General features: G+C 68.3%; 1 protein-coding gene across 1 annotated transcript in view; it reads left to right on the plus strand.

The window, feature by feature from the left end:
• MUC5AC (mucin 5AC, oligomeric mucus/gel-forming) overlaps positions 1–8,286 on the plus strand; it is a 31,132-nt gene extending 22,846 nt beyond the window's left edge. Inside the window, exons 36-54 of the mRNA XM_039225013.1 lie at positions 254–919; positions 1,206–1,411; positions 1,803–1,977; positions 2,243–2,493; positions 2,591–2,774; positions 3,028–3,235; positions 3,452–3,630; positions 4,006–4,090; positions 4,196–4,299; positions 4,482–4,513; positions 4,844–5,015; positions 5,637–5,738; positions 5,963–6,000; positions 6,485–6,607; positions 6,692–6,790; positions 7,101–7,220; positions 7,431–7,491; positions 7,592–7,706; positions 8,079–8,286. Of these exons, the coding sequence (XP_039080944.1) occupies positions 254–919; positions 1,206–1,411; positions 1,803–1,977; positions 2,243–2,493; positions 2,591–2,774; positions 3,028–3,235; positions 3,452–3,630; positions 4,006–4,090; positions 4,196–4,299; positions 4,482–4,513; positions 4,844–5,015; positions 5,637–5,738; positions 5,963–6,000; positions 6,485–6,607; positions 6,692–6,790; positions 7,101–7,220; positions 7,431–7,491; positions 7,592–7,706; positions 8,079–8,286 (3,128 nt within the window). The remainder of the gene's footprint in view (positions 1–253; positions 920–1,205; positions 1,412–1,802; positions 1,978–2,242; positions 2,494–2,590; positions 2,775–3,027; positions 3,236–3,451; positions 3,631–4,005; positions 4,091–4,195; positions 4,300–4,481; positions 4,514–4,843; positions 5,016–5,636; positions 5,739–5,962; positions 6,001–6,484; positions 6,608–6,691; positions 6,791–7,100; positions 7,221–7,430; positions 7,492–7,591; positions 7,707–8,078) is intronic.
• Positions 8,287–10,378: the final 2,092 nt, after the last annotated feature.

Consider the following 10,378-nt stretch of genomic DNA (forward strand, 5'->3'; position numbering starts at 1 on the left):
ACCTCCGTGCCAGAAACCAGTGCAACTTCTGTGCCGAAAACCAGCCCGACCTCTGTGCCAGAAACCAGTGCAACTTCTGTGCCGAAAACCAGCACAACCTCTGTGCCAGAAACCAGCGCAACCTCTGTACTGAAAACCAGCCCGACTTCTGTGCCAGAAACCAGTGCAACTTCTGTGCCGAAAACCAGCACAACTTCTGTGCCAGAAACCAGCGCAACCTCTGTACTGAAAACCAGCGCAACCTCCGTACCAGAAACCAGTGCAACCTCCGTGCCGAAAACCAGCGCAACCTCTGTGCCAGAAACCAGCGCAACCTCCGTGCCACACACCAGCCCGACCTCCGTGCCACAAACCAGCGCAACCTCCGTGCCACACACCAGCCCGACCTCCGTGCCACAAACCAGCCCGACCTCTGTTCTCACATCCGCAGCTACCCACTCCCCACCGGTGACCGTCACCTGCCAGCCACAGTGCAGGTGGACCAAGTGGTTCGACGTGGACGTCCCGTCGCCCGGGCCCCACGGAGGAGACGTGGAAACCTTCGACAACATCGTCAGGAGGGGAGAGAAAATCTGTCGCCGGCCCGAGTACATCGCGAAGCTGGAGTGCCGGGCCGAGAGCCACCCCGACGTCAGCATCGAGTCGCTGGACCAGGTGGTGGAGTGCAGCGTCAGCAAGGGCCTGGTGTGCCGCAACCAGGACCAGGATGATGGCGGCACGTGCCTCAACTACGAGGTCCGCGTGCTGTGCTGTGAGCCCTGCCCTCGGACCCCTGTGACGTCCCATGTGACTCCACCTACCAAGCCCTCGTCCCCTCCAGAACCGACCTCCGTGGTGTCCACAGTGCCGTCGCCCAGCTCCCGGGCGCTGTCCACCACCACGTGCTACTGTAGTGTGTCTGACAAGCTGTACCCCGCAGGTAAGTGACCTCTGCCTGCGGCGTGTGGTGTGTGCAGCCCCGGCCACTGTGAGGGAGAGGGGAGGGGTCCCTGGTCCTTGCGATTGGGCTACGTGTCGTCTCTGAGCGGCAATGAGCCATCTTTTAGGATTTATCCCGTCTGTTTCTGGGCAGGAGGGTCTCCTAGGCGGTCAGCCCGCGGGGCGGGCCAGCAGGACCCGTAGCCGGCAACGGCCACTGTGCGCCGTGGCTCTCGAGCCGCCCCCAGCGTGGCTCCGCTCATACCTCCTGTCCCTTTTTCTGGCAGGATCCATCATTTACCAAGAGACCGACCTCGCCGGCCACTGCTATTATGCTGCCTGCAGCCTGGACTGCCACGTGGTCAGGACGGATGGCACCTGCGCCAGCAGTACCCCACCCTCCACCCCATCCACCTCCCGGCCCGGGACCTCCCCTTCAGCCTCCATAACCGTCACCGAACAGGGATGCCCAAACGCAGTCCCCCCAAGAACGGTAACTCCCCTCCTCGCCGTCTCGGAGCCCGGTGCAGGGACCCTTGGCGTCTTTCTGGCCGGGCTGTGTGGGGGAGGGTCCGCCGCCGAGGGCTGAAGCAGGCAGATGGGGAAGTGGCTGGTTCTGGTCCCGCAGGACTGCCCGGCGTGTGTGGCCTGAGGTCAGACTTGCCGGTTCTAGGGGAGGCCCTAGCTCCGGATGGCGCCGGGCAGCCAGGGAGGGCGTGTAGGGTGGGGACTGAGCTCCAGGAGTGGAGGCCACATGCGAGGAAGGGGGTGGCGGGGTACCCCCTCCACTCCCTGGAGAGCCCCCCCGCGCCAGCCTGGTCCCCTCCCGCGGCTCCTCTCTCAGGGGACCACAGCGTCACAAGCCCGAGGTCTCTCTTCCGCAGAAAGGCGAGACCTGGGCCATGCCCAACTGCTCTCAGGCCACCTGTGAGGGCAACGGTGTCATCACCCTGCAGCCGCGCCAGTGCCCGCGGGCGCAGCGGCCGACCTGCGCCAACGGCTACCCTCCTGTGAAGGTCGTCGACCAGGACAGCTGTTGCCCACAATACCAGTGCCAGTGTGAGCCGGGAGCCGGGCTGCGGCGGCGGGGGTCAGACCCTGGGAGGGACTTCCAGACAGCGAGGCAGGGCAGGGGCGGTCCCAGTGCAATCCCGCCTGAGCCCCAGAGCCCCCGGGTCGTGTCAGGCGGGACGAGGCCTAGGGCGCGGGGCCCTGCTGAGCGGGCCTGGTCAAGCACCGGCCGGACGGAGCTCTGTGCTGGTGCGGGTCCGAGCCCTCGGGGCGGGCGTGGGGAGGCCCTCGTAAGGCGGCCGCGTGCCCGCAGGTGTGTGCAGCGGCTGGGGCGACCCCCACTACATCACCTTTGACGGCACCTACTACACGTTCCTGGACAACTGCACGTACGTGCTGGTGCAGCAGATCCTGCCCGTGTACGGCCACTTCCGCGTGCTCATCGACAACTACTTCTGCGGCGCGCAGGACGGGCTCTCCTGCCCGCAGTCCATCATCGTCGAGTACCAGCAGGACCGTGTCGTGCTGACCCGCAAGCCCGTGCGCGGGGTGATGACCAACGAGGTGGGGAGCCCCCCCCCCCCGACAGCTCCATGCGGACCGGGGCCGGCTGGGAGCGCCCCTCATTCGTGTTGTCCTCGGCTGTGTCGTGTGTGTCTAGATCATCTTCAACGATCAAGTGGTCAAGCCCGACTTCCAGAAAGACAGCCTGAGCGTCTCCCAAATCGGCATCAAGATGTACCTGACCATCCCCGAACTTGGCGTCCGGGTCATGTTCTCCGGCCTCCTCTTCTCGGTGGAGCTGCCTTTCAGCAAGTTTGCCAACAACACAGAGGGGCAGTGCGGTGAGTGCCTGTCCCCACCGGGCTCCGCCCCGTGCACGTAGCCGAGGGCATCTGCTGTGGGAAGGGTCGCCTCGGGTGCGCCCCCCCGCCCCCCCCCCCCCGGGAATGCATTCTCGGCCGGGGCTGGGGCTGCCGCGGGGCACCGGGCCTGCGGGCGTCCGGCTCCGCGGCTCCCAGAACGTGCAGGTCGGCCGCCCGCGGGGGGGCCTGGGCATCTGCGGCCCCGCCAGCCTCCCCCGCTCCCCGGCTCCAGGCACCTGCACCAATGACAGAGGGGACGAGTGCCGCCTCCCCGGGGGCGCCGTGGCCGCCTCCTGCTCCAGCATGTCCGGCCACTGGAAGGTGACGGCACCGCATCAGCCGTCCTGCCACGGGGCTCCCCCGACGCCCACCGCGGTCGGGCCCGCGCCCTCGCCCACCCCCTGCTCGCTTTCGCCCGTCTGCCAGCTGATTCTGAGCAAGTGAGATGTGGGGAGGGGGCGGCGGGGGCCTGCAGGGCCCCCCGGGGGAGGAGGGTCACCGCGGGTCCGCCAGGCGCAGGGCCCGCGTCACCGCCCCGGGTGCCCCCTGCATTTCCGGGCCCGGGAGCACCGGAGACAGAAGCCGCCGTCCTCCGGGGCACGCAGACCCCGGGGGAAGGCCCGAGCTGCCCCACGACCTGGCGTTCCCGGCTCTAGGGTCTTCGAGCGGTGCCACCGTCTGATCCCCCCGCTGCCATTCTACCAAGGCTGTGCCTTCGACCACTGCCACCTGAGCGACCTCAGCGTGCTGTGCTCTGGCCTAGAGCTGTACGCGTCCCTCTGCGCCTCCCGAGGCGTGTGCGTTGACTGGAGGAGCCACACCAACCACACGTGCCGTGAGTGCCCACCGGCCTCAGGGCACCCTGTCCGCCGAGAGGCACCTGCCAGCGTGTGGTCCAGGGGCAGACGACCAGCAGCTGGGCCTCCTGGAGGAGAAGGGGAGGAGGGGGCGGAGCAGGGGGGAGGAGGGGGATGGCTGACCGCAGGGCAGACTGCACTCTGCTCCTGGAAAGAAGGGAGGAGCACCCGGATGCGGGGCTCAGGGCCCGGAGCGCAGGGGTGGCGGTGCTGTGTGTGTAGGGGGGCGGCGGGGGGGGCCTGTTCCCGGGCTGCAGAGCCCCCAGCAGGCGTCAGGCTCTCAGCGGATGCCTGGGGATGAGCTGGCTTGGGGCGGGTGCCCTCGGCCTCAGGGGTCTTCTCCCCCCACACAGCGTTCGCCTGCCCGGCTGACAAGGTGTACCTGCCCTGTGGCCCGTCCAAGCCCTCGTACTGCTACGGGAACGACACCAGCCTCGTGTATGCACCCACCTCTCCTCATAGAGCCACCCCGGGGCCCCCGGGCCGGCCTTCCCCTGCCCTGGAGGGCACAGGGACCAGGCCGGCCCTCTGCTGTCCCCACAGGGCTCTTCAGGACGCTGTCCCCATCACAGAAGGCTGCTTCTGTCCAGAGGACAAGACGCTTTTCAGCATGAGCTCTCAAGTCTGCGTGCCTGCCGGCTGCCACAGTACGTCCCCACGGGTGGGGCTCGGCCGGCGGGAGCACCTTCCGCCCAAGAGGGCGCCAGGGCCGACCGCCCTCCCTGGTCTGCACTCCCAGCCAGAGCCCGGGCACCCCGACGGGGGTCCTGCCGCTGAAGGGCTGGGGGTTGCCACTGCTCACCGATGACCTCACTGTCTCTCCCTCCAGGGTGCCTGGGGCCCCGCGGGGAGGCCGTGGAGGTGAGTAGTTCATGCTGGGCCCAGGCGAGGGGAGGGAGGGGCCCAGGCCGCTCCAGCCAGCCCGGGGAGGCTGCTGTGCGGGGGCACCCGGCCACGGGGAGGGCCCTGCCTGGTCCTCCACGGGGGACCCTGTGCTGCACTTGGACACAGTGAGGTCACCCACATGGCACCTCCCACCCCACCTCCCACTCCTGAAGCCCCCTTCCCCCGGGCCCCCTGCTGGCCCTCATTGCTGGGCTCCCAGAACCACTCTGGTCTGGCTGCCGCTGTCCCTGGCCAGGCAGGTGACTGACCCCACGGCCCCGGGCTCACACGTGCCTCCTCCTGCAGCCTGGCCACACCATCGTCGTGGACTGCCAGCGGTGCACCTGTGAGAGCAGCACGCTGACCATGAGCTGTCACAGAGAGCCCTGTCCGCTGCCCCCAGCCTGCCCCCTGCCTGGCTTTGTGCCTGTGCCTGCAGCCCCGCAGGCCGGCCAGTGCTGTCCCCAGTACAGCTGCGGTGAGTCCCGACTGCTGCCCTCCATGTCTTCCGGGTCAGCACAGGCTGAGTGAACAGAGGCACCTGTCCGTGAGGGTGCCATGGCGCTGGCACCTGGGGGACGCTGTCACCTGGGGGCCCCGCCACGTGGGGGAGGCTGTCACCTGAAGGATACTGTCACCTGGGGGAGGCTGTCACCTGGGGGATGCTGTCACCTGGGGGGAGGCTGGCACCTGGGGGGACGCTGTCACCTGGGGGATGCTGTCACCTGGGGGATGCTGTCACCTAGAGGATACTGTCACCTAGAGGATACTGTCACCTGGGGGATGCTGTCACCTGGGGGGAGGCTCTCACCTGGGGGAGGCTGTCACCTGGGGGATGCTGTCACCTGGGGGACGCTGTCATCTGGGGGGAGGCTGTCACCTGGGGGATGCTGTCACCTGGGGGAAGCTGTCACCTGGGGGAGGCTGTCACCTGGGGAGATGCTGGCACCTGAGGGATGCTGACATCTGGGGGGCCCACCGTCTGCCTGCTGGGTGGTCAGTATTCCTGACGACCTTTGGGGATGTACCCCGGGTGGAGGTGGGAGCTCGTGCAGAGCTGGACACAGGCCCTTGAGCGCCTCCCTCATGCGTACCGCAGCTTGTGACACCAGCTACTGCCCCAAGTCCGTGGCCTGTCCCGAGGGCTCCCACCCGATCGTGACCTATGAGGAGGGGGCCTGCTGCCCCAGCCAGAACTGCAGTGAGTATCTATCTTCCGGGCTGCACTGGGCACTGTGGGCGGGGGCCCGCCTCTCTCAGGGTTCTCCATGGCTGGGGGTAGAGCTGGATGGGGCCGAAGCCGGGCCATCACGGCCTGGTGCCCCGGGGCTGGCCGGCCGCAGCGATGAGTGTGGGGATGAGTGTGGGGTGCAGACGGGGCGGCAGGAGGGTGGGAGGTGAGGCTGATTGTCTCCTCTTGCACAGGCTGGAGTGTCTGCAGTGTAAACGGCACCTTGTACCAGGTAAGAGCCACATGGAGGCCGGGACCCCTGTGGCACACGGGACACTGAGTGTTCTCTGTCCTGCTGGCTCCTCCCCGAGCCCGGGCCAGGACCCCTGCTGGCTCAGGTGGACGCTGGGCAGCTGTGAGCGCTCCAGGGACCACCACCCACAGCCCAGTGTGGCCGAGGCCTGAGGTCGGCCCGCCAGGTTTGCCCCTTGTCGGCATCAGGCGCAGACCCCCCCCCGGCAGTGACCTGAACATGACAAGGGCCCCCAACCTTGGTTTCCCCTGTCTGGGCCCTCTGGAGCAAGTGACCTCTCCAGGCACCCTGCCCACGGAGGCACAGGCCTGGGGGTCCCCATCTCCCACCCAGAGGTGCCACCAAGCGTCCCCCAGGGACGGTCTGCCTGGCGGAGGCCAGGCCTGGAGCGGGAGGTCCGGGAGGGCGGGGGCACCGGGTTGGGTCTGAGCTCTTCGGCGCTGGCCACCCTCACTCTCCCCAGCCCGGCTCCGTGGTCTCCTCCAGCCTGTGTGAAACGTGCAGGTGTGAGGTCTCCAGCAGCCCCCAGTTGGACACGGTCGTCATCAACTGTGAGACCCAGATTTGCACCCCCCACTGCCCCGTGGTGAGTGTCCGTGGCTGCCCCTGCTGTGCCGCCCGGGGAAGCCGGCCCCCCGGGCTCAGGCTGCCTATCCACCCCTCCCTGCAGGGCTTCGAATACCAGGAGCGGAGTGAGCAGTGCTGCGGCGTGTGTGTGCAGCAGGCCTGTGTCGTGAATGCCAGCGACGGTTCCACCCACGTCTTCTCCGTGAGTGGTGGCCGCAGGGCCTGGCTCAGGAGCCCCGGGGCCAGGGAGTGAGGCTTGGGAGGGACAGAGCCGCCGCGGCCCTCCCAGGAGCCCCAGGGAGGCCGGGTCTCACCCCCGCCTGGACGGAGGAGCTGCGAGGGGCACAGAGCCAGCAGGGTGCGGGGTCCTGAGCCAGCGGGCTCCTGGCGCGCTGAGGCCCCCCGGGCAGAGGCTGGGAGGGTTCCGGACGCCCCCGGGCTGGGAGGCAGACACACAGACTGCAGACGGGCCTCCCCTGCCCACTCACCCTGCTGGTGCTTCCTCCTTGCAGCCCGGCCAGTCCTGGTCAGACCCCAAGAACCCATGTGTGACCCACGAGTGTGAGAAGCACCGGGACGGGCTCGTGGTGGTGGCCAGGAGGAAGGCGTGTCCCCCACTCAACTGCCCTGCGGTGAGCTCCAGGGCTCTGCGGCCCCGCCCGGCCCACTGTGGGCCCATGGGTGGCCACGGCAAGATCTGCCCAGGGTGGGGGTGGGGAGCCAAGGTCGGCACGTGCAGCGCCCACAGAGGCACCACCCAGCTGCGTGGGGTTCACTGCTGAGTGTCCCCCACTTCCTGGCCGGATGCTGCGGCACTCAAGGCAGCCCCTCTGTCGGCACAGGCCCAGGCTCAGCTGAGTGAGGATGGCTGCTGTCCCTCCTGTCCACACCAACCCCAGAACAGTGAGTGGGGGTGTCCTCGGGGGCGGCCGATCCTGCCCACCTGGGGGGCCGGGGTTCCCACCCAGGCCTGACCCCCTGCACCCCTCCTGTGTCGCCCCAGGCTCGATGTGTGCCGTGTACCACAAGCTCGAGGTCATCAGGCAGCAAGGGTGCAGCTCCGTCACGCCCGTGAGCCTGGCCTACTGCCAGGGCAACTGCGGGGACAGCGGCACTAAGTACGGGAGCCCCTCACTCCGCCGGGGCAAGGCCGGCTCCCGCGGGGCGGCGCTCCCAGGACTGGCGGTGCCGGGCAGATGGGGCTGCGGCTGGAGGGGGAGGCAGAGCGGTGGGGGGGTGGGGGGGGGGGGCAGCAGGGTCCTGACGCTGGGCTGAGGGGCTGGGCCAGGCCTTTGGAGGCTGATGGCATCAGGCTGTTCCGTTACTGAGGCCGAAGACCGATGCCCCCCTTGGCGGCGTGCCCAGGGGTCAGCGGCGGCCCAGAGTCCACTAGGGGAGCAGCGCCAGCTGGCGATCGGCGCGTGGGGCGCCGGGCCTGTGGTGGGCTCCAGGGGCGGGCGTGCCAGGTGCTGAGCGGGCCCTGCCCACAGGTACTCCCTGGAGGCCAACACCATGCAGCGAAACTGCCACTGCTGTCAGGAGCTGCGGGTCTCGCGGAGGACGGTGGCCCTGCGGTGTGCGGGCGGCTCCAGCCGAGACTTCAGCTACTGGCAGGTGGAGGAGTGCGGCTGCAGGGGGCAGCGGTGCAGCCCCCACAGAAGCCCAGGCCCGAAGAAGTCGGGGGCCGGGGCAGAGTGACGAGGAGCACAGCCGGGGGGCAGAGCGCGCAGGCTGGGGGGGTCCGGGGCCCGCCTGCCCTCGAGGCTCCCGGCCACCTCCCTCCGGAACACACCGATACGCCGCCTGCCCCTGTGCCCCAGTCCCAAGGCCGGTGGGACCTGAGCCCTGGCCCAGGTGGCCTGAGACCAGGATGCGCTGCCCGCCCGGCCCCTCCCTCTCCGGGGTCCAGCCGGCCCTCGGAAGTGTGGGGGCCCCAACTGACCTGCAGCCCCCTCAGGGCCAGCCTAGGGTGGGCAGGGCTCCTCTGGCCGGGCGCCCAGCCTGCTCTCCCCCGGACATAAGCGTCACGAAAGGGTCTTATCAATGATGGTCACTTGGACGTGGGGCTCGGCTGTTCGGCCAGGCACCGGGAGGCAGAGCCTCACCCCTACCTCGGCCCTGGGCCTCTGGCTTCACAAATACATCTGGAGCATTTTGCACCTTGTGGGCTCTGTGTGATTTTTACGCTTGTCTGTGACACCCGGGAACAGGGCTAGGGCAGACCGGGTACCAGAGGGCACACCCCACCCCCACAGCAGGGACTGGGCAGACCAGGGTGGGGCTCCATCGGGAGGAGCTGGCTGCTGGGGGCTGTGGGAGAGCACCTATTCCTTCAGAGGATGGGGCAGGGAGAGGGAGGGAGTCCCACCTGACACCTGGGTCACTGGGCCTCAGGACACCTTTATCTGCCCAACAGGCCTCGTGTGGTGAAGGAACCTTCTAGAAGGCTCCATGTTTTTCCCACAAGCTTCAGGTTCCTCATCACACTGACGCTGAGATCCGCGTGTGAGCACGAGTGTGCTTGTGTGTGTGCGCAAGTGTGAGTGTGCAAGCACGAGGGCAGTGTGGCTGTACGAGTGTGTGAGGGGGCGTGTGTGCACAAGTGTGCGTGCGAGCGCATGAGTGAGCTTGTGCATGCACGCGTGTGCACGCAGCCCCACCGCACACTGAACCCGTACCCCTTCCCTCATGCTCCCTGCCCCCCAGATCTGCCGAGAACCTCCATGTTCCTAAAGCCCAGCCCCCTTGTCCCTCTTCCTCACCCAGACGCTCCCACGCAGACACAGGCCGGCCGCGGGCTGGGCCAGCCCCACAGCAGCACCGGGTGTGCGGACCGGGCTGGCCCTTGCCCCAAAGACCTGGCCAGGGCAGTCCCAGGTGGGGTGGGGACTGCCTTTTACAGTTTATGTCGTGCACCCCCGTCCACATGGTTGCCCTCTCCCCTGCGTGGAGGGCGGAGCCTCAAGTGCCCTGGCCCAGTCCCAGCCCTGCCCGATCAGCTCCTGCTGCGGCCACGCGGCAAGTGGAGCTGACCTCAGAGCCCGACCCCTCCTGTCACTGACCAGCTGGTGGCAGAGGGGTTCCTTCGGCCGTGACCCCACGACCCCTTGGGGTCAGGAGACCGCCTGGGTGTGAGGTGGACGGCCCCAGCCACGCAGGGGCAGGGGACTGGCTGCCAGCACCAGGGGCGGCCTCCTTGGGCAGTACATTCTCAGGCCTCTGGCGCCAGGAGCCGCTGTTCCCCTGACCGGCTGACCCGGCAGCTGTGGGCGGCACTCGGATCGGTGCTGCTGCCCCCCCCACCCAGGGGATCATGTGTCAGGGCGAGCCTCCTCTTCCTCTAGGTGCGGTGACTAATCCCCCACCCCCTGGAGAGAGCAGGGCCCCCTGCCTGGAACGGCAGCAGGGCAGCGGGAAGGAACCCTGACGGCCGGCCAGCCCCAGCCCCAGCAGCAACGCGTCGGCCAGGTTATGCAAGTTATTTCTGGAAAGAGCTACAAGCTAGGTGTGGTCACCAAGGCCACCAGGGTCCCACAGGCGACACTCCTCCAGGCCACAGCTCAGGGCCACCGCCTTCTTAGGCTCCGGGGGGGATGGGCTGTCACCTCTGGGGTGGGGATATGTGGCCAGAAGAGGCCCCAGTTGGCCAGGGCTGTCCTGGGCCCCTCGACACCCCACCTCCTGTGGCCTCCGTGGGACTCTGGCCTTGGTGAACCTTTGGGGCTGGGCGAGAGGTTCGCAGCTCTGACAAGGAAGGGGTGCTGCACCCCTACACTTGGAGAGCCCAGAC

The sequence above is a fragment of the Hyaena hyaena genome, unplaced genomic scaffold, assembly GCF_003009895.1.
Source record: "Hyaena hyaena isolate Hyena2069 unplaced genomic scaffold, ASM300989v1 scaffold_1862, whole genome shotgun sequence".
Classification (NCBI taxonomy): domain Eukaryota; kingdom Metazoa; phylum Chordata; class Mammalia; order Carnivora; family Hyaenidae; genus Hyaena; species Hyaena hyaena.